The sequence below is a fragment of the Poecilia reticulata genome, linkage group LG13 (assembly GCF_000633615.1).
Source record: "Poecilia reticulata strain Guanapo linkage group LG13, Guppy_female_1.0+MT, whole genome shotgun sequence".
In the NCBI taxonomy this organism is placed as follows: Eukaryota; Metazoa; Chordata; class Actinopteri; order Cyprinodontiformes; family Poeciliidae; genus Poecilia; species Poecilia reticulata.
Window position 1 is genome coordinate 33,434,052 of NC_024343.1, and position 20,967 is coordinate 33,455,018.

Below are 20,967 nucleotides of genomic sequence, written 5' to 3' on the forward strand. Positions count from 1 at the left end.
TGCCAGCTCAGCCCTCCTCTATAATAACTGAGTGTTCCGCCATGTTGTAGTTCTAACTGCCAGCTCAGCCCTTCTCTATAATAACTGAGTGTTCCGCCATGTTGTAGTTCTGACCTTCTGCTCAGGCCTCTGTATTAAAGTGTTCCGCCATGTTTGGAACTACAGAGGCTGCATTCACACTGCAGCCTGAAGTGACCCAATTCCGATTTTTTTTTACGTAATGCGACCTGTATCTGATCTTTTCATGGCAGTGTGAACAGCTCAGGTCGGATTCTTTTAGAATGTGACTCATATCCGATACGTATCCGATTCAAATGCGATCTAACGTTCAGGCCGCATTCATCCGAACTGAACGTCACTGATTCTCAACAAATCTCACTATTCTGCTCCTGATACGCGCAAATGGGAAGAACAACAACCATGACAGACAATAATGAGGATTAAGTTGTTAATTTGCTGCTCCGGCCGGACAACAACTTCAAATATGTAAGCTAAGCTCCACCGTTAGGCTCCATGTTTACTTCTGCAAACACTGAGCTCTTCTTTTTATGGCGGTTGGCAGAACACCGAGAATGCTGACGCTATGGCGCCCTCTACTGCGTATGCGGGACACTTTCAGGTCATTTCCCCGTCCAGACTGCAGAACACATGTAATGCCTATGTAATGGCATAGCATTACGTAGGGATGTAATGCCATCCCTATGGCCTAACCCTAACCCTGTAATGACATGGCATTACGTAGGGCAGTCACTGCTCTTCCCTATGTAATGCTAATGGAAAGCCCCAATAAGTCAAACTTTTTGTCAGTGTACCCGACTCTGTGCTCCAGGTTATCCGGGGCCGCTCGGCCCCACTGGACTCCCCGGACCAAGAGGCAACACTCACAGTGGCCCCCAGGGGCCCGAAGGCCGGCCTGGACCGCCGGGGTCCCCAGGACGTAAAGGACGCCACGGCCCCCCGGGCAACCAGGGAGTACCAGGTGAGTTATGGGTCTGGGTCAGAGGTCGGCACATAACTGCATTATGGTGGCGATGTGAAGTTAGTGTTTTTTATAATCAAACTCGCCTCTTATTGGCTGATACCATCAGCAATAGCATGAGAAGAGCCAATAAAGAGCGGTATGTTAATCAGCTGCATGTTTCCCCCCAAAATGGTTCAGATTTACTCTGTAAAAAACCGAATTCAACACAAAGTTCACATTTAAAAACCTTAGAAGCTGCGATTTAAAACATGGAGCAGTTACTTCATGAGTTGAATCAGTTTAATTAAAGCAAAAAACAAAAATGTTCTCAGAAGTTGACCTTTTTTATCTTTTTCTCTGTTTCTGCTCTGTCAACTTGTTCCTGGTTATGCAGTTGAGCGTCACAAATGTTTGCTAGTTTAAAGATAAACAGAAAACTGTACAGTGGACCAACACCAGTTCACACATTTTATTCATAGAGCATATCTATAATATTGAAAAGAGCCTGAGATTCTTTGGCCCAGCACTACCTGGGCCAAAGGTAGTAAAGCAACCAATCCTAGAGCAGCATTCATTTTCCTTGGTCCTGATTGGCTGAGCCCTCGAATGTAGGTAAGGAAGTCCTTAGTTGTTAGCTTCCACTAAATGTAAGACGGTTTCCACTGTGTGTATTAATGCATATTAAGTTATATTTAGTAGTATAAGCATTTTTAGAGGAGATCTCAGCCTGTAACCTCAGCAAATACCGGGAGTCCAGTGAATTATTTTACCACACCCAAAACCACATGCAGTATGAATCACACTGCAGATGAACCATGGTTGAAGGTCTAGAAGAGATGAAGACTTGAACATGTTTCCACAGGTCCCCAGGGGCCTTCTGGCTACCCTGGAGCGAAGGGACACAAAGGAAATGTCGGGGCCCCTGGTCGACCAGGCCCCCTGGGGCCCACATCAGACGATTGTAAGGCAAGGACGCCTGATGGCATGGGCCCCCCAGGCCCTCCGGGACCCCGTGGCCCTCAAGGACCTCGTGGCCCTCACGGTAATCATTTACCACTTTTCTTTCTTGACCTGTCTTTATTTGTTTTGCTTTAGTCATTTCCTGTGTTGAACAGTCAGTCTAACTTCATTTTTTTAGGTTATAAAGGAGAAATTGGGGATAAAGGTCTTCCAGCTATTGGTCCAAAAGGCAATATTGGAGAACCTGGATTTCCAGGGTCTCCAGGGACTCAGGGATGTAAAGGGCCCCAAGGCCCAGTTGGGGACCCTGGCCAAATGGGGCCCTTTGGTAGGAAAGGTGAGTTCCTACCAGAACTGAAGGAATGTTCTTCTGTTTGAAGTCCTTCACTGAGATCCTGTTTTAGGTCTGACTGGGCCCGGGGGCTTTGAAGGAAGGCCAGGTTTTCCAGGAAACAAGGGCATCCCTGGAGGCCCAGGCAAGCCCGGAGAGTGGGGGCCTAAAGGACAAGATGGAGGTCAGGGTTGTGCAGGCCCAAAGGGACCAAAAGGTACTACGGTGGTTATAGTACTACGGATTAAACCGTACAATACCAGGATCATGTTCCTCATCCAGATTGCAGTTTTTGCTAACCTGCTACAGATTATGGATAACATGTGTCCTCCTGCAGGTCACAAAGGTTGTGCCGGTCCTCCAGGAGAACTCCTTCCCAGACCTGAAAAGGGCCCAAGAGGACCACCAGGACCCTCCGGCGAGCCGGGATTCTCTGGACCACGAGGTGAGAGAAACTGGAGACTGTGAAAGTCTCCCTGTTGGTCAAACTCTGGTTCCATCTTAGACAACAGAGGACAGGAGTGTCCAACTCTCGTCCTCAAGAGCTACCGTCCTGCAGGTTTAGATGCAGTGTCACCTGGCCTTTACCAAACTTGATGGCAGATAGTTCAATCATTTGATTCAGCTGTGTTGGACAGTTGGAGGACTGTGGTTGGAGACCTCTGCTGCAGACGGACCCCCACTGTCCAGGTCTAGTGGAAAAAGACTGAAACCATCTGCAGGTCATTCAGTCCAGATGACTAAGAACTGTTCGCTTCCCTCTGATACAATCTGTAAGCAGCATGACAAAATCCACTAACTTGATGCTTAAAAGCTTGAGTAGCGTTGTGCTGTCTCCATGGAAACCAGATGGCAACAGTCAGATTCCCATCCAGCTCTAGGTTTGGGTCTCATCCTTTGCTCTGATCTCTTTAGTATCAACTTTGTCTTTTCCACAGGAAACAAAGGTGAGGCTGGATGTCCAGGGAATACTGGGTATCTGGGGCCCAATGGACCCCCAGGCTGTAAGGGACCCCAGGGACCCCAAGGGCCCCAGGGTAAGCAAGGCCTGCCCGGACCTCAAGGAACCAAAGGACATCAAGGATACTTCGGATTTCCTGGGCTGAATGGAGAACCGGTGAGATGAGCTTTCTAGAGCTAGAACTGGGTCGGAGTTCTGTTGGGTCAGACAGAATGTAGAGGTTTGAGGTTGGATCCAATTGGTGTTATACTGGCTGGAATAAAACAAGAGACCGTTGTTAGAGATGTCCATCCGTCCATCCATCCATCACCGGCGCTGGTAATCAGCTCCGTTGTTATGGGGCGGTTGCTATGGAATATCTGCTGTCTCTCTCTGAAACCAGGATTCTGAATTCATCAGGGAGTTCAGGGTCCTGCCGGAGGCCCCATGAGAGGCAAACAGATGTTGTTGTGTTTTGTTCATAAATAAAAACTGTCTGACAGTCAGAAAACATAATGACCTCTGGTTGTGACTACAGGGCGACCCAGGATGTCTGGGACCCCCTGGGAGACCTGGTAATCCAGGATGTCGTGGACCTAAAGGTACCTGCTGACTACCGCATTTTCCACGCTATAAGGTGCATAGAATAGACGCTACAGTAGAGGCTGGAGTTATGTTATGCATCCACTAGATGGAGCTGCACTAAAGGGAATATCAACAAAACAGTCCAACTCCGGTCGGCGAGGAGAGCCTTCCGTGACTGGGCCGGACGATGGTCACCCTTCTCCGTTCGCACACAGCATGTTGGTGGAGAACGTGGTGCTAAATGACCTGCAGACGACCTGATTATGAGGTCGTAGGTAGATAGGTCAGTCAAACTTTATTAACAAACCAGCGTTCTGACAACTATCCCAGCATGCACCGCAAACGTCTTCTTCTATGGCGAAAATGAAGTCGGCGGCTGCTTACCGTAGTTGCTAGACCTGTTGTGGCTCAATATTGGTCCATATATAAGGCGCACCGGATTATAAGGCACACTGTCGGCTTCTGAGGAAATTGAAGGTTTTTAGGTGCCTTATAGTGCGGAAAATACGGTACATCGCCATGACTTAGAAAGTCTTATTTCAGTTTACCAGGGATTATTTTTTTATTCCTCCTGCATAATTAAGCAACATTGGTTGGTTTTAACACGACTTTCTGCGTTTCAGGTGATAAAGGAGACGCCCTTGGTGGTCCTGGTCCACCTGGAGATAAGGGCCATCCTGGGGACAGAGGCCCTGATGGTGACAATCTACTTTAAAATTGTTTGAATCTTTTGGAAAGCTGCAAAAACCTATTTCATTGATGATCTGCTTCATGCCTCTCAGGCCCTTGTGGCCCTCCTGGAGATTGTGGCCCCAAAGGCCTCTGTGGGCCACAAGGACAAAGAGGAAGCAAGGGACACAAAGGATTACAAGGATACCCTGGTGAACCAGGTACAAAGACCTTCCTAAATCTGTGACGGAAGTGGAGGAGGGGGATCTGGGATCACGGGGACTCAGAGATGTTGTCTCCTTTAGGTGTGGCTGGTCCTCCAGGGCCCAGAGGTTACCAGGGGCTTCGAGGGCCTCCTGGTCAAGATGGAGTGGACGGTCCTCTGGGGAGGGATGGCTACGCAGGGAACAAAGGTCAAAGCCTTTCAAAGATGAAAACATAAAGTTATAAAAATACATAGATGCTGTTTTTAGTGATAATTCCCACGATTCAAGACTTTAAAATGCTGGAGCCATAAAGTCCAACTCCAGTCCTCAGTGAGTCTAACCCAGGGGTGGGCAACTCCAGGCCTCGAGGGCCGGTCTCCTGCAACTTTTAGATGCATCTCTACTTCAACACACCTGAGTCAAATAATGAGGTCGTTAGCAGGATTCTGGAGAACCGGACTGCATTTAGGAGGTGATTCCAGTGTGTTGGACCAGGGAGACATCTAAGAGTTGCAGGACATTGGCCCTCCAGGACCAGGATTGCCCACCCCTGTTCTAACCGCCCTGTGAAAGCAAAACACAAAATTCCACCAAAGTGGGTGGAGCCAAGAGACTGGGGACTAATTGTTGGGATAAACCAGGTGTTGCGAACTTCAGGACTTTGTCACCATATTAGTCACTTTTCAGACCCTCTAGATAATTTAAAAAAAGTTAATTTATGTGTGAATAATCCGTTTGGCTCGTATCAACCAGAGGTCTGAAGGCAAAATGTCAGCAGTGGGCCAAACACAGAGCCCTGAGGCACACCAAGGCCTAACAAAAATGGATGCCACAGGTTGGTTTTCTTTTTTAAATTATTTATTTTGTTTCTTCAGGAGCTCCGGGGTCACCAGGGCTTCATGGATTAGACGGACTGAGTGGACAAAAAGGAGCCAAGGGGTCAAAAGGTGTGAGGAGCACTGGACACATTTTAAGAAGGAAAACGTAGAAAATTTAATTCAGTTGGCTGTTTTGTAAACTTTCATTTGAATATAGTTCAACCAAACACTAGCGCTTTAGCATTAGCTGAACTAATGTGTATGGTTAGTGCATCCTGGTTTGCACAGTTAGCTTTTTAGTGAGCAGTGCTAACCACTGTAAATGATTCTTCTGATGTGTTTTTACTGTTCTATTTGGCTGGATGTTATGTTGGTAGTAAAGCCTTTTAAAAACCACCAGAAAGCCACCAGACGGACCTGCATGTTGTAGTGAGCCAGGCTAAGATCCACACTGAGGCTAGGTCCGATTCAGAGCAGCTCAAACTGAAACTAACAGGCCTGTTATGTTTGTAGCACCTTTAGCCATTCATGCGAGGAAACTTAAATGGAGGCTGCTTGGGTTTGATATCAATCTGGTACCCCAATCGGTGTGCGGCACCAATGACCTAGTTTATGACAAATATGACCCAAAGAAACATTCAAATTAAGCAAAATGATTCAGCCTAACATTAATGGCCACCTTTTACCCCCGAACCAGAGCACAAGAAATGTCCACTTATATCAATACACAGTCCTAAACAAATGTAACCCAGTCAGTTTGTTACTCACGACCTCCAGGAGAGTGGGAAAACGTTGCAGGCCTGTTAGAAAAAAGCGGAATTGAAATCCCAGAGGAAAACACTGAGAGCGTTGTCCTCTCCTCCAGACCGCCATTGAACGCAACAGACCACGTGGGGCTGAAGCAGCTAGCTCGCTTAGCTCAGCTCAAAGCTCGTCTTCTTGCTTCTGTCTCCTCTCGTCCCGTCCCTCTCGTGTCGACCAAGCTCCTCACATTTCTCCCGAATTCCGTCCTCTCCCGTGCTTTGACCGGTTTTCTCTCCCTTGAGTCTGTTTTTCTTCACTTCTTGTCCGCTCTCTAACTCTCCGTTCCTCATGTTTCTCCTCTCCTTCTTCCTCCCGCCTCCTCTTCTCTCAACCAATCATGAGTCACGCACCGGACGGACTGTCTCGGTAACCAATCAAATGGCAAAGCGTCTTACGTCACACTAATACTACTTTCAATTGCTATATTTACATAAAATAATGCTCTTAGTTGATTTACAAACAATACAGTTTAATTACTAAGTAAGCAAATGACTTAATAATGACCTTTACTCTTTATATTATTTAAATATTAAAGTAAAGGAAAATACTAGTGTATTTCTTTCAGAAACAATATGAAATCCACAGCTATCGCCATGCTATGCAATAGTAAATAAAGGTTTTCTTTTAATATATTTGTGTCCTGTCTTGCACTATGTAAGATTTCTATTAACCTTAACATACAGTCATTACAGTAACCTCAGTTCACCACTGGGCTACATGTTATTACAGGTTGCTTGTTATTTAAGTCATGCTCTCATTTCTGTGGTTTCTCATAAATTACTCTGAATGCTTGTCATCCTCAGGTGTATGTCAGGGCAACAGTAAAAGTGAAAAAGGCCCTCCAGGCCCTAAAGGTTCTCCAGGTCCTCCAGGTCCCACTTGTCCACCCAAGAACGGCCCACCAGGACCGAAAGGCCCAACGGGACCCAAAGGTCTGCAATGACTCGTAATGCAAATGAATTCATGCTGCGTCAAACCAAATCAGACCGTAAAAGGTTCACCTGTGTGTTCGTCTTACAGGGCCTCCAGGTGATAATGGACCGCCAGGTCCGCCTGCAAGCGACTGTAAAAACCCAAAACCAGGGCCACGGGGGGATCCCGGTTATATGGGCCCAGATGGAGACCCAGGTCAGTGATGGTGTTACTTTAACATTTCCTCTTGAAGGAATTTCAGTCTGAATCTAGTCCGACACTCGCCTGGCGTTAACCTTGCAGGTTGTCCTGGGGAAATGGGAGATCCTGGTCCAAATACACCAAACTGTGGGGACAAAGGAGACACCGGTGATCCAGGGTACTTGGGGCCAAAAGGACGCCGTGGATATCAGGGGCCACCAGGACCACCAGGCTACCCTGGAAACCAAGGCCCCAAAGGTCAGACTGCTTAGACCGTCAGCACTGAGGTTCTGGTGTTGGTTCTTATGAAGCTGAATGGAGACACTGTAGGGAAAACTGGGGGAAATCTTAGGCTTCAGAGGTTTTAAGGTGAAGTTAAGCCATGAAACCTGATGGTTCTCACTTCGTCTGTTTTGTGAGGATCAAGTTGAACTTTCAGGTTGACTAATCAACATCTCCAGACAACAAACGACTGGTTCCACTCTGCTGCCATAAACCCCTTCAGCTAATAACCCCAAACCTCCAACCAGTCCCGGGTTGGTTCTTCTGGGAGTTTCAGCAGCAGTTCTGTGTGTTTCAGTGCTGCAGGTACAGCCAATCAGCACCAAAGAAAACAAATGGCACTCTTCGATTGTCTTCTTCACAAATAACAGCCAATGGCGTGTCAAGTGACAAAACGCCAAATTGTTTCAGACTTTCAGCTGTGCTTTCTTGATGTTAGCTGACATGCTAGCTGATCGCAGATGGACCGGTCTTACAGTCAGGGTAAACCAAAAATTAGGGTTCACCCTGATTGGTTAGAGCCGACAAATTAATGTGTGTTTGTCTGAACAGGTATGAAAGGCGACTCGGGTTTTCTGGGCATACCTGGAGAACGGGGTGCGAGGGGTCATCCGGGTCGCCCAGGGCCCAAAGGAAGGCCTGGAGGCAAAGGATCAGATGGTCCAAAGGGGCAGAAAGGCCGAATTTTACCGAATGGCCCTCCTTGCTCACCGGTTACGGGCCCTAGAGGGCCACCTGGCCCTCCTGGAGCTAGCGGAGATCGGGGCCTGAGGGGCGAAATTGGCCCCAGAGGGAGGAATGGTGAGGAACTTTGTCTGAAAGGCCAGTTTGGATCTGACTGCATCTGATTTTCCTGATGGTTGACAATGTGCTTCAGGGATGAAGGGGGATCCTGGGACTGATGGAGCAGTGGGCCCCCGGGGACGAGAAGGCTCCTTGGGACAGATGGGAGAGCCAGGCCAGCCTGGAGAGAACGGAGTTCTGGGAGAAAAAGGTATGACGTCTCACCTTCAGTTAGGGGCCAGTATCATCACTGTGGGGTATCTGATCACTTGTTTTACGCCTGGGCAACATGTTTTTGCGGCGGTGCACAGCAGAGCGATGGGTATCGAACCCAGGACCTTCTTAGGTCCTTGCAAGAAGACAAGAAGGTTCTGGGTTTGATTCCTGGCCTGGGGTCTGCCTGGCTTCTCTCTGGGTACTCCACCATTTTTCTTGATAAAGGTTTCTTAAAGGAAAATGCTTGAGTAACGTATGACTAGGCATGCTAGTTGTTAGCATTTTCATGCTAATGGGCAGCAGAGAAAGCAGGCAATCCAGTGGGTTGCCAAACTAGTCATGCTAGTCATTAGCCTCTCTGAAGCTAATGTTAGATAGTACTCTCCTTCTCATTTGTCAGTGCTGGTTGCTCATTTCCTGCTGATCTTTAATCAGATCAGTAGGAAATGGAAACAGCCTCCTGCGCTTTGGGTGAATAGTCTTATTTTTGGCCCTAATATTGCTCCTTATATTGGAAGGCTTGTTGCTTACTTTCATAATCTTTAACTTCTTCAAAGTCCTAACGCATTCTGCTGCTCACAGGTCCTTAAAGTGTTGCCCAAACACAACCTGACCAATCAGTGCTCGGCTTTATCGCCTGCCATGCTCTCTGTGTATCGCAGGCGATCCGGGTCCCCCCGGTGACCCAGGTCCACCTGGACCGACCGGAGGCATGAAACCAGGGTTCCTGTTGGTGAAGCACAGCCAATCAAAGGTTGAACCAACATGTCCGCCAAATACGCATCTGCTTTGGACTGGATACAGCCTGCTGTACCTGGAGGGCCAGGAGAAGGCGTACTCCCAGGATCTGGGTAAGGAGACATATTTAGATATAGACGCCCTCAGGTCTTCATCCTGGGTGGATGAAGGGCAAGGCAGGGCACAGGCTCCTCCTCAGTGCCATTACAGCCTGGCAAACTTTCCCCCACATGGAGGAGAAGCAGTTTTGGTCCAGAAATCAGGGTGGCCATGCTGTAGTACAGTCATCCGATTCTCCTGCATGTTCCCAGGTCAGGCCGGTTCCTGCGTTCCCGTGTTCTCCACCTTGCCGTTCTCGGTCTGCGAGACCAAAAAGTGCAAATACGCCAATCGAAACGACAAATCCTATTGGCTGTCGACGATGATGCCGCATCCAGACCATCCATTCAGAGGAGAGACCATCAAGGAGTACATCAGTCGCTGCGTGGTGTGTGAGGCGCCCTCTGCTGCCGTGGCCATGCATGACCCCAACTCCAGCGAGCCACCAAGCTGCCCCCCCAACTGGAGCCGCCTGTGGACCGGATACTCCATCATCATGGTGAGGCATGCTGGGTAAAAAAACATGGCAGAGAGGTACACTGGTCACGCTCTGGTTGTTTTGTCTTTTGTGTCTCTGTGTTGTCGTGGTAACAAGTCCAGGGTGTCCGCTGCCTCTCGTCCAATGACTGTTGGAGAAGGGCACCAGCTAACATAGGCAGATGATAATAATAATAATAATAATAATACATTTGATCTTTTTTTAATACTCAAAGATGCTTTACTGGAGTTCAATATAAAATCAAACGTTGCAACAGAACAGAAAAAGGACTAATTACATGTAGAGGAAAGAAATGATGAAGATTCACACTGAAGTCGTGTGCAGATATCAGCTGTGGGAATACTTGGTGAGATTGTTAGGAGTCTAACAGCTGCTGGGAGGAAGGATCTGTGATAACGCTGCTTAGTGCATTTAGGACGCAGCAGTCTGTCACCGACGGAGCGCTGCAGTTCAGCAACAGCTTCACGTGTGGGAAGAGGGGCGCTGTCCACCAGCATGGAAGATGGATGATGCCTCCGTAGAATGGATCTAGTTAAAGGAAATGTTATTTTTAGGTTAATTTCCTCAGTCGACCCGGTTCTACTGGAACCAGAACTCCACCATCTGCTCCACCTCCAGCTGCTCTGAGTCAAACCAACCTGTTCCCCTCCTGGCCTGTGGGGGCGCTGCACCAAGAACCACTGAAGGAAACGACACAAAAAACCTCTGAAGACACTGAGAGCAACTTCCTGTTTCACCAGATGGAAACAAGATGGAGGATTTTAGCGGTTGGAGGATTTCTGCTGCTAGTGCTAGGCTAACATGTTAGCTTGGGTTGGATTTACCCAGAATGCCACTTCCTGCTTTTGGAGCGTCTCTGGTCTGGGAGGAAATCTGGAGGATTCGTCAAATTAAAACATGAAGACACATTTAAAGGCACAGTTCTAAGTTTTTCAAGTTCAGACGTTCACTTCATAGAGGAAATGGTTTAAAAACTGTTTTTTGCCTAATTATGAACTAAAACCAGGATGATTTCATTCTGTCCTGTGTGTGTGTGTGTGTGTGTGTGTGTGTGTGTGTGTGTGTGTGTGTGTGTGTGTGTGTGTGTGTGTGTGTGTAGTTTTCAGGTGGCGGTGATGAGGGCGGCGGCCTCTCCCTGGTGTCGCCGGGCAGCTGCCTGTCGCAGTTCAAAGCCCAGCCCTTCGTGGAGTGCCAGGGCGCCCGGGGAACCTGCCACTTCTTCGCCAACATCTACAGCTTCTGGCTGACCACCCAGAGCGGCACCGAGGGCGCGCTGACCGACGCCGACCAGCAGAGGGCGCGCGTCGCCCAGTGCAGCGTCTGCATCCGCATGTGAGGCGCAGCGGGGCGGCGCTGGAGAGACTGGCGCCTTAAAGACCGGGGCGGGGCGCAGGATGGGGCTTTTATTTTGAAGAGGAGAAACTGTGATGATCCCGGCGGCCGAAACGCTGATCAGGAGTGACTGGGAGCGCGGAGGGGTCCTGTACCAACTGGAAGATGAAAGAATATTTGGTTTAATCTTTAAAATGGCCGAGCTTGTGCTGACTTACCAAAACAATTCAGAGAATAAATCCAGTAGGATGCTGACTGTCCTAATTATTATTATTAAAACAGTCGAATTTAACCAGATTAAAGGTTAAAAACAATAACATAACAGCTTTAATGACTTCATGTAATCCTTTCTCTCAGTTTTCCCTCATCAGGCGTTAAACCGGATCAGAACCAGAACCTTCTCTAAAGTTCACTTCATACCCAGAAACTCTGGAACTTCTGGAGCTTTAAAAGTTCACAGTTCTGACAGTTCCAGCTAAAAACAGTTTAAAGTTTCTTAAGGCGAATCATTTCCTGTTTAAATATTCAGCTTAAATATTTTTCTGGTTTTTATCCTCCTACTTTGTTCATTCAATTAATTTTAATTCAACTGAATTCTTCACTGATCCCACAGAGAAATGAAACGTAACTCAGATCATCCAGTTTCTGAAGAGTCGTGTTGATGCTGCAGGCAGGAAGGATCTCCAGTAGCAGTCAGGGTTCCAACAAATCTGCAGCGGCATCTGACTGAAGGCTGCGGCTGTGTGACATGCTAACATGCTAACACGCAGGCAGCAGAGACGACATTCCACAGCAACATGTCCTGGATGACATCTCCAGTCATTAGCTAGCTATGCTAATCCACCTCTTGGTTTTGCTGCTCCTCTCCACGTCTCTGCCTGGCCGTTTGGTGAGAGAGATGTTGGAGTAGAGGATTCAACCCTAAACTCTGTTTGGAGTTTGAACTTCATCCATTTTGTTTGCCAAAGATCTCTCATTGGCCGGGACGATGGAGGGAAGAGATGGTCTGAACTTCCTCCTTTACAGCTCCTCTGGAGCCTGACGCCCAACCCTGGCAGCCCATTGGCTGTTGTGACCTTTCTCTCCTCCTCTCAGGCGCTAAGCCCCGCCCCCAGCTGCACCAGCAACCGCTCTGATTGGTTGGATGGGAGGCAGCAAACGGTAAACGAGTCTCTGTTTTGTGTTTTGTTGAGAACTGCGTAAAAAGCTGTGAATATTTTTTCATATCTTTGATCTGCTTTAATGTTTTTAAACCAGTAGAAACAACTTCCTGTTTGTTTGTGTTCAGGATTTTCAGAGTAAAACAAAAGAATCAATTTTAAACTCAAAGTTCAGAATGTTATGCAGCAGAAAAGACCTGAGGTAAAAAAAATAAGGAAAAACCAGAACCAGAACTGCTTCAGGACCGGAACCAGAACCGTTTTAGAACTGGGAATGGCGCTCGTTGTGTTCCGCCTGCGTTCCTGTTGCTTTAAATCTGGGTTTTGGGTTTTTGGTTCAGTTTTCTGGTTCTGGTTCTGTTGGATTCGTTAGTGACCTGTAAATATGTTTGATCTCAACTGTTTTATAAGTTTTATGTAAATTTCATGAGTATTTATTTAGCCTTGAAAATAATGCTGGTGCTATTTCATTTTTGTTTTTGTCTCTTATTTTGGTAAATGATGACAGGATGTAACCCCGCCCTGATCCTCCGCCAAAATAAAGCAATCATCTGACAAATAATGGATTTCTAACAATTTTTCAAGTTGTGAAGCGCACTTATAAAATGTACAAGTTACATTAAACTGGATAATGCCCAGAGGGTTTTACAGGATGAATAGTGACTGAAATTTAGATTTAGGAACTAAATCTGGAGGAATAACTGTTGTAAGACTACAGTACCCATGATCCTCCTGTTTTTATTTTGTTTTCATTCTAATCAAAGCTGCTGGATATATTTTATTCTCTGTAGGAGGAAACTTCCCACTAACACTCCTGAAACATTTCTACTTCCTGTGGATGGAAAACTCAATAAACTGCATCAAAATGTCAATCTGGCTTTTTGTTCTTTACTCATAAACCTTAAAACCATGAAAGGTGAATATTTATGGAGCTAAAACGGTCTCATAATTCCCAAATGCTCTGGACGAGATTTACACTTGTATTTTTGATGCAAACACAAAACTATGTTGATTTACCAGCTGCTTCTGGCCTGTGAGTTGCTGCCTGCTGTGTGTGAATTTTGAGTTTTTCCCGTTTCTCAATCCACAAATGTCTTTTTTAATAAATGGTCTATCTGATTGGGTGATCAGTAACAAATCACATAGCTTCCTTGTTTCAGCCAATCACATTAACCCATTCCAGCAGCGCTGCAGCTGTGACGAAGCACCGACAGTGGTCCTCGGCCTGACTTCTGGCAGCAACAGAGGAGCGGTAAGAGAAATATCTAATATATTTATGTCTATATTATGATTATTAATGTTAATTGATTTAATTAGAGACGCTGCCTTTCTTTCGGCCCATATTTTTACATTCTGCAGTTTGGGCTTCCATTCTGTTGCAGTTTTACCTTCTATGGAGCTAAATTGGGGTGATAAAGTTTGTTCAAAAGAAAAAACTGACACTGGGAAAGCAAAATTTTAAACTGAGAAATTACTTAAAACCTGAAAAAATACGTTTGAAACTAGAAGAAAGTAGTTTTTAATTTTTTTTCAATTTCAAAACTATTTTTTTTTTTGTTTTGTTTTTGAACAAACTTTATGGTTCCAATTTAGCTCCATACATTTCTAGATTGTTTAGTTTCAGACTTCTGGGCCTGTTTGGCTCCTCCGAGGACTGAAGGTGGAGAATCATGACTGACAGTATGGAACCAAATTGAGGCCATAAAGTTTTTTTCTGTTTTTTTTTCATTTGAAAATAAAAGATGCTGAAAAAAATATTCGAGAATAAAAACTAGTTTTTAAACTGAAAAAAACTTGATTTTTTAAAAACTGAAATCTATTTGAAAAGTAGATTATTTCAAATTTGTTTTTGAATTCACAATTATTTTTGTTTAAAATTTATTTTTCATTTTCAAAATTTTCCTTTTAGTCTCAACATTTCATTGCAGTTTTTTTTTTTCCACAAACTTTATGGCTCCAGTTTGGCTCCATACCGTCAGTCTGAGGCCCCGACCCGGTGACAAACAGTGCCAACAGTTTGAGGCAGAAAAAACCTTTGGATTAAAAAAATTTAAAACTATTTTGAAAAGTTTTTTTTGTTTGTTTTTTTTCTAAAAATTTGTTCAGTATCAATTTTTTTTTACATTTAAAAAAAATTAATTTTCAAAAGAAAAAAAACTGAATTAATTTTATTTCAGTTAGAACATTTTCCTCTAATTTTTAGTTATTCTGAATTTTGCATGTTTATATTAGGCAAACATTTCAGCATTAATTAAAAATTAAAACCAATAATTTCACACCAGATCTGTACACGAGGTAAATAAAGCACAGTATGATTTAATCTGATTTTATTGTCTTGTTAATCTTATCTGGACAAACGATTTATTCCAAACATTCAACACAAAGTAACAGCAGCAGAGAAATGTGCCGTTAATCTGAATTCAGTCTCCAGAAGAAGCTGCTCAGTCTTTCTGAAATGTTTCAGCTCAACAGTAAAAACATCAAAATCTCCTAAATCGTTTAAATTTAAAATGTTATTTTTATTTCTCTGCATCTAAAATCAAACAGACGTCATGAATCAAACAGCTGAAGGAATAAAACACATAACAAACCTCATCGTCGCACCCAGAAGCTTCAACACCAGAATTAATGCTTTAAATACAGAAAGTCAACATCAAGTACCTTTGATTAGATTCAACTTTTCACTCTCTTTCCTTTTGAGCCTCAGGAAAACTCCGACGCTCCGGTTTCTGGATGTCTGGGCGTTTCATGGGAACCAGACGGGACAAAACTCCGAGCGGCCAGCAGAGGATATTAATCACATTTTATTAGCAATAATTGGAAATAATATTTAAGCCCTCTAGATTAAGATGTGAAATTGTAAATCACCTATTAGACAAATTTGATTAACAGACATGAAAAAAGACAAAAGGTCATGAAACTTAGAAAAAATGAGAATGGGACAAAAGTCCCAGAATATGAGCGTAGCATGCTAACGTTGTTGACTGCAACATTGCAATAGCAATGTTAGCATAAGCTACATTGCAGTAGCTCATGCTAACATTGAAGTAGCTCATGCTAACGTTCCAGGTGGCGCTCTGACTCTAAATTCACCCTGACTGAGGGAGTTGAAGCGTCGACTCAAAGCTGAAATGTTTGTATTGCGTCCAACAGTGCTAGCCAAAATGTTCTTGATGCTAAAATAAAGCGCCGACTAGCTACCAGTGGTGGGCACCACCAACTGCTACGCTATCTGCACTAAGCCTGAAATGCTAATAATAATCATCAGTTCTGCTGAATCGTTTCACCAACACAGTACTTAGAAGAAGCTAATGCGCTGTGCTAACATGTTGTTTAGCATGAGATAATACCAAAGTGCTAATTTCAATTCAAATATCTTCCCTTGAAAGGCTACAAACACCAACATTATAATTTACACACATATTCTAAAACACCCTTAAAGTTGCTTTTATATCCATGTTTCATTTTGTTCCTGTATGTTTCTTGTCTTAAACGATTTTAGGGAGAACTTTAGGAGAGGAAATAGAGCTGCTGTGTAAACAGACTTCAAAATAAAAGCATGAACTCCTTCACCTAACTGCTGAAGAATTTGATAACCAAAACTTCCACACAGATGTTGAAATTATTCAACTGAATGTTTCTAAATCGAAGATTTAGCTCTTTAGAATTTATCTGGAAAATGTGATTGAGGGGAAGCTAAATGTGTCAAAACTAGCAAAAGTGCCAAAAAATGAAATTAGCTCCACTATTAGCACATTAGCGGAAATGTGCCCACTACTGCTTGTTGACTGCATTGCACGTTTTTTCATTAACATTTCACTAAAAGGAATTTTGGTGACTATGTTTGTGTATTGGGGTCAGAGGTCAGAGGTCAGGGGTCGGAACTACAGGCGATAAAATTGATTAAAAAAAAAATCTACGCAATAGTTTCAAAAACGACGGATTACTGCGACCAGGCAAAAAAAAAAACACTAATTATGAGGATAAAGCCTAAGATTATTAAAGTTGTAATAATCTGAAGAAACTTTATTTTCGTAACTAAATGTTTTTTTTTTAGTCTGGCGCTAAAACTGCGTCACTTCCTGTTTGAATCGAACCGGGATCCAGAGGTCCGACCGGATCACGAAGTTCTGGTGATTTTATCTGACTGGTCCGGCACCGGGTTCTCCAACACTGACCCGATTCGCACTTTCAGTTTTTATCTTTATAAATCCTGAATCCGCCCGTCCGAATCCCAGATTCCAGGTTCTGAGTCCATCTGAGCCGGACCTGGGATCTGGGTCAGAACCTCAGAGGCTTTGGGAAACAAAACGTCCGTTTCAGTCAGAACCAGAACAGGTCCCACAGAGATCCGTTCTCCTGGTTCTGGTTCCAGATAAAGTGCTTCTTTTTCAGAGGTTCTGCTGGACGACCAGCAGGTCCAACTGGTCCTGCTGGCACTGATTCTGGTTTCCAGCTCCAACCGGCCTCTGGTTCTCATCTTTAACCGGGTCGGGTTAGTTCTGATCCTGAAGGAAGTCCGATCTGGTCCGGTCTGGGTCAGAACCTCAGAGGCTTTGTGAAACAAAACGTCCGGTTCAGTCAGAACCAGAACAGGACCAGGGTCCAGAAGCAGCATCAACTCCAGCTCCGGTTCCGACCATCTGGACCAGCAGATCGGAGTTGATAATAAAAGTGAGAGTTCTGCTGGTTCTGCTGGTTCTGGGCCCGGTTACAGAGCGTCGTCCGGGTTCTCCTGCGTGGCGGTTCTGGTTTTGCGGCGGCGCGGTCTGAGCGCGCTGACGCAGGACGAGGCGGTCAGGGCGATCCGGCTCAGGCCCACGTTCAGGCAGTGGACCTCGGAGGTGACCGGAACCTCGGCGAACAGGGCCCGGTCCCGGGACAGCGGGCCCGGTCCGCCGTCGCTCTCGATGTCTTTGACGATGTTCAGGATCTCCTGGCGCTCCGCCTGCCGGGTCATCCCGCGGATGTTCAAGATGGCCGACACGTGCTTCTTCCTGGAGGCGGAGCGAAGAGAGGAGGAGAATCAAACAGCAGAAAATTCTTCTGACACCAGAACCGCCGACGCGTCCTGGTAAAAACCCAAACAGAGACAACCAGCACCTCCACTGTCTCACATCTGGGATGTTTTGCGACCAAAATCACAGATTTTTGGCTCAACTTTGGAAATATTTGCAAACGAAATTGTGATAATTTTTTTCTGATTAGAAAAAAAATCACTTTTTAACTTTCATAAAGAAAATGTTTTATACGTATTTCTGGACATGAGACAGATAATCTGTGAAACATCAAACTCCTGCTACCGCCGTCAACGAAATGCACCAAAACAACCAATCAGAGCCCGGAGGAGGGGCTTAGCGCTGTTAATCATCCTCATGTACTTAAATGTGCAAATGATGGAGAAACAATTCACCATTCCAGAGAAACCATTTATCCACCATCATGCTAACTAGCTAAGCGTAGCAGAGAGAAAGAGAGAAATACGCAGGGGGATGAGCAACACCACACACAGGGTGATTGGCAGCGCTAAAGCCTGCCTGGTTGTTTCTAGTTAGCACTGGGAGAAGACAGAGGAGATCAGTCTCAAATTACAAATGATCTGTCTCATAACAAACCAACATGCTAACAGCTTGAACAGATGTGTAGAAAATATTTTTTAGAAAAGTTGCTGCAGCTTTAAAACCCTGGAAACACAGAAATCCTCCTGACCACCAGGAAAAGAAAATATCGTCCAATCACCATTTTTTTCAGTCCCACGGTCTTTGTAAAGTAATAAAAGGTTTTATGCTCTTACTTTGTCTCTTCCCAAAAAATGTGTTATTACTGATAAATGCCATTTTTATGAATTAGGAAAAGGACAAAAGTCCTGAATGTCTCCAGATACCAAAAGGAATGAATTCAGTAGAATGCGGGGTGTGGGAGATATTCAAGTTTAGAAATGTCCTCTACAGAGGACAGAAATGAACTGCTGGTAGTCAGGAGGTTTAAAAAAGAGCTAATTAATTGGTAATCAAATATCTCAGGGGTTTGATGTTGATCTGGGTCTATCGGTGCCTCATCAAAGTTTGGAAATCAGGGAACATTTCTCAGGAGTTTGAACAGCTGGAGGAACTGAGTGATTCGGTTTGTCAGTTAGCTTCTCTTCAGCTGCTAAGAACAGATTTGAATGGAAATCAGAATTATTTTTATATGATGCCAACAAATGAAAACACGAAAACCTTCTGACTGTTCAGAGGCAACTGAGCCAGAAAATCCTGACAGGAAGATTCGTTGGATCGAAACCAAAGATCTGCAGAACCTTTTCACATCATATTATTTCACATCAGCAGATTTAAGTTCAAAATAAATCAGTTTGGAAGCAGAAGGGATGCAACAGGCTGATCATTTTTCATGTTGCTTCTGTGTTCATAATTGTTGCCGTAGTGAAAAACTGCATGTCACGTGATGCTTCGCTGCTTTGTTTTGTCTACAACAGTAAAATAACTGGCAGCTCGTCTCGTCTTGCTGGAGGAACGGTTCATGTACCTGACGTCTGGAAACTCCCTGACCAGGACTCCCATCTCCATCTGGATGGACGGGACGTCCTCCAGCTGGATGAGCTCTGAGACGTGGGACAGCGCGCCGTCCAACCAGCTGGACGGAGACTCCTGCGACACACACACACACACACCGCACTCATCTGGACACTTCCTGTTCAGGTTCTTTTGAGTGAGACGTGAGTGGAAAGAAGCTGCACAGTCCTCACTGTTTTCATCCACTAGAGGGCGCCACCGTTCGGGGAGGCGGGGAGTTTCCTTCAGCGTTGCCAGATTGGGTTGCTTTTTGTGGAATATTTAAATGTGAGCTGCTTTTCACAACATTTGTTGGGGTTTTAGAAAAGTGAGGAAAATTCTTTAAAATCTTGGTTATGTGGCAGAAAAGCACAAAATGTTTAATAAAATGCTGCATTGCTGCACTTACTTAGTTTATTTTGAAATCTCTAGAACCTGTAAGATGTGACATCATCAGTGATTTGTCAGTGTCACTATGTGGTAATAATGTAAAACAGAAATCCAACATCATGATTTGAAAGGTAACATCAATGTTATCTGGTTCTGGTCAGAATATAATAAACCAAAAATGTGAATTATCACAAGTCTGAGTGCAGTGGACGACGTCAGGTTTTAAACGTGCCGTATTTAAATGACTTTTTCTGGAGCTATCCTGAATGTTGAGGTTTGGCTTTAGGAGTTTTTTTATGTTGTTGAGCTGGAAACGGTCAGATCTGGCAACCCTGGTCTCTTTATTGGGTATACTCAGATCTTCCTTCAGGACTCACCAGGTCTTTGAAGAGCGCTTTGATCTGCCTCCCTTCGTCTCGGAGCCGGCCGGCCATCCTCTTCCTCATCTTCATGGAGGTGCAGATGATCCGGCCCCTCATGACGGAGCGGAGGTACTCCATCACCACCCGCCGGTGGACTTCAGCCACCAGCAGCTGAGGGACAGACAGCGTAGATGAATCCAGCAGCTCCAGCCTGCGGGGGGCGCTGCAGCAGCTCCTCTCATACCGAGGTCATTACAGTTAAATAAAACAAACAAAGCAGCAAAAACTGAAATTAAGAAAGCAACTGAAATGAATAAAAACGACAATTAATGGCAGAAAACCATAACTGGTGAAGCTGATGATGATATCTGGGCACAGAATAAACTAGAAGTTAGTTTATAAAAGTGACAAACTTTTAATAAATGCTGTGTTTATAGAAACTAAAACACATTGTAATTATAGATATAATACTCATAGTTTTTGTGTTTGTGAATCTATTCTTCAGTCTTTTGAATTGATGTGAAATAGATGTTTTTCCCGACACAGGCGGTTTATGTCAGCTGTCTGTAAATTACGGAGCTCGGTTCTCCTCCTAGCGGCTACGCTACGCTACGCTATGCTATGCTACGCTATGCTATGCTACGCTATGCTATGCTACGCTAGCACACAAAATTGCGACAGTAAAAACTCCACAGTCAGCTGGATAAATACTTTGAAAATGGTTTTTCAGTTAATTACCCAAATTACCTTTTTGAATCCTGCACCTAAAAAATAACCAAAGAAAAACTATGAAAAAACTAAAACTACATTCTAAACAAAAAAACTAAACAATATTTAACTAATAACAACTGATAAAACTAGCAAATACACTCTAAAAACTAATTAAAACTAACTGGATTAGACAAACAAAAAGTCCATCCATCCATCTTATCCGGGGTCGGGTCGCGGGGTCTGCAGCCTCAGGAGGCCCAGACTTCCCTCCCCAGCCTCTTCTTCCAGCTCCTCCAGGAATCCCAAGGCGTTCCCAGGCCATAGAGAGACATCGTCCCTCCAGGTGTCCTGGGTCTCCCCTCCTCCCGGTGGGACCTGAACTCCTCACCAGGGAGGCGTCCAGGAGGCATCCTGACCAGATGCCCGAGCCTCAACTGGCTCCTCTGGACGTGGAGGA

At 44.9% G+C, this 20,967-nt stretch overlaps 2 protein-coding genes across 6 annotated transcripts in view; one reads left to right on the plus strand and one right to left on the minus strand.

Moving 5' to 3' along the window:
• col4a4 (collagen, type IV, alpha 4) overlaps nucleotides 1–13,368 on the plus strand; it is a 33,648-nt gene extending 20,280 nt beyond the window's left edge. The window contains exons 28-46 of the mRNA XM_008426817.2: nucleotides 830–979; nucleotides 1,824–2,003; nucleotides 2,100–2,258; nucleotides 2,326–2,469; nucleotides 2,590–2,697; nucleotides 3,191–3,369; nucleotides 3,731–3,794; nucleotides 4,401–4,475; nucleotides 4,560–4,667; nucleotides 4,752–4,859; nucleotides 5,528–5,599; nucleotides 7,078–7,206; nucleotides 7,295–7,402; nucleotides 7,490–7,645; nucleotides 8,222–8,470; nucleotides 8,547–8,663; nucleotides 9,331–9,519; nucleotides 9,718–10,004; nucleotides 11,104–13,368. Of these exons, the coding sequence (XP_008425039.1) occupies nucleotides 830–979; nucleotides 1,824–2,003; nucleotides 2,100–2,258; nucleotides 2,326–2,469; nucleotides 2,590–2,697; nucleotides 3,191–3,369; nucleotides 3,731–3,794; nucleotides 4,401–4,475; nucleotides 4,560–4,667; nucleotides 4,752–4,859; nucleotides 5,528–5,599; nucleotides 7,078–7,206; nucleotides 7,295–7,402; nucleotides 7,490–7,645; nucleotides 8,222–8,470; nucleotides 8,547–8,663; nucleotides 9,331–9,519; nucleotides 9,718–10,004; nucleotides 11,104–11,340 (2,819 nt within the window). The 3' untranslated portion in view covers nucleotides 11,341–13,368. The remainder of the gene's footprint in view (nucleotides 1–829; nucleotides 980–1,823; nucleotides 2,004–2,099; nucleotides 2,259–2,325; nucleotides 2,470–2,589; nucleotides 2,698–3,190; nucleotides 3,370–3,730; nucleotides 3,795–4,400; nucleotides 4,476–4,559; nucleotides 4,668–4,751; nucleotides 4,860–5,527; nucleotides 5,600–7,077; nucleotides 7,207–7,294; nucleotides 7,403–7,489; nucleotides 7,646–8,221; nucleotides 8,471–8,546; nucleotides 8,664–9,330; nucleotides 9,520–9,717; nucleotides 10,005–11,103) is intronic.
• Nucleotides 13,369–14,806: 1,438 nt separating this feature from the next.
• Nucleotides 14,807–20,967, minus strand: part of LOC103475299 (tumor necrosis factor alpha-induced protein 2-like) — a 46,827-nt gene continuing 40,666 nt past the window's right edge. For all 5 annotated transcript variants that reach the window (XM_008426821.2, XM_008426820.2, XM_017308346.1 and 2 more), the window contains exons 13-15: nucleotides 19,815–19,970; nucleotides 19,022–19,143; nucleotides 14,807–17,493 (exon numbers count right to left, since the gene is read on the minus strand). In XM_008426821.2, the coding sequence (XP_008425043.1) occupies nucleotides 17,208–17,493; nucleotides 19,022–19,143; nucleotides 19,815–19,970 (564 nt within the window). In that variant the 3' untranslated portion in view covers nucleotides 14,807–17,207. The remainder of the gene's footprint in view (nucleotides 17,494–19,021; nucleotides 19,144–19,814; nucleotides 19,971–20,967) is intronic.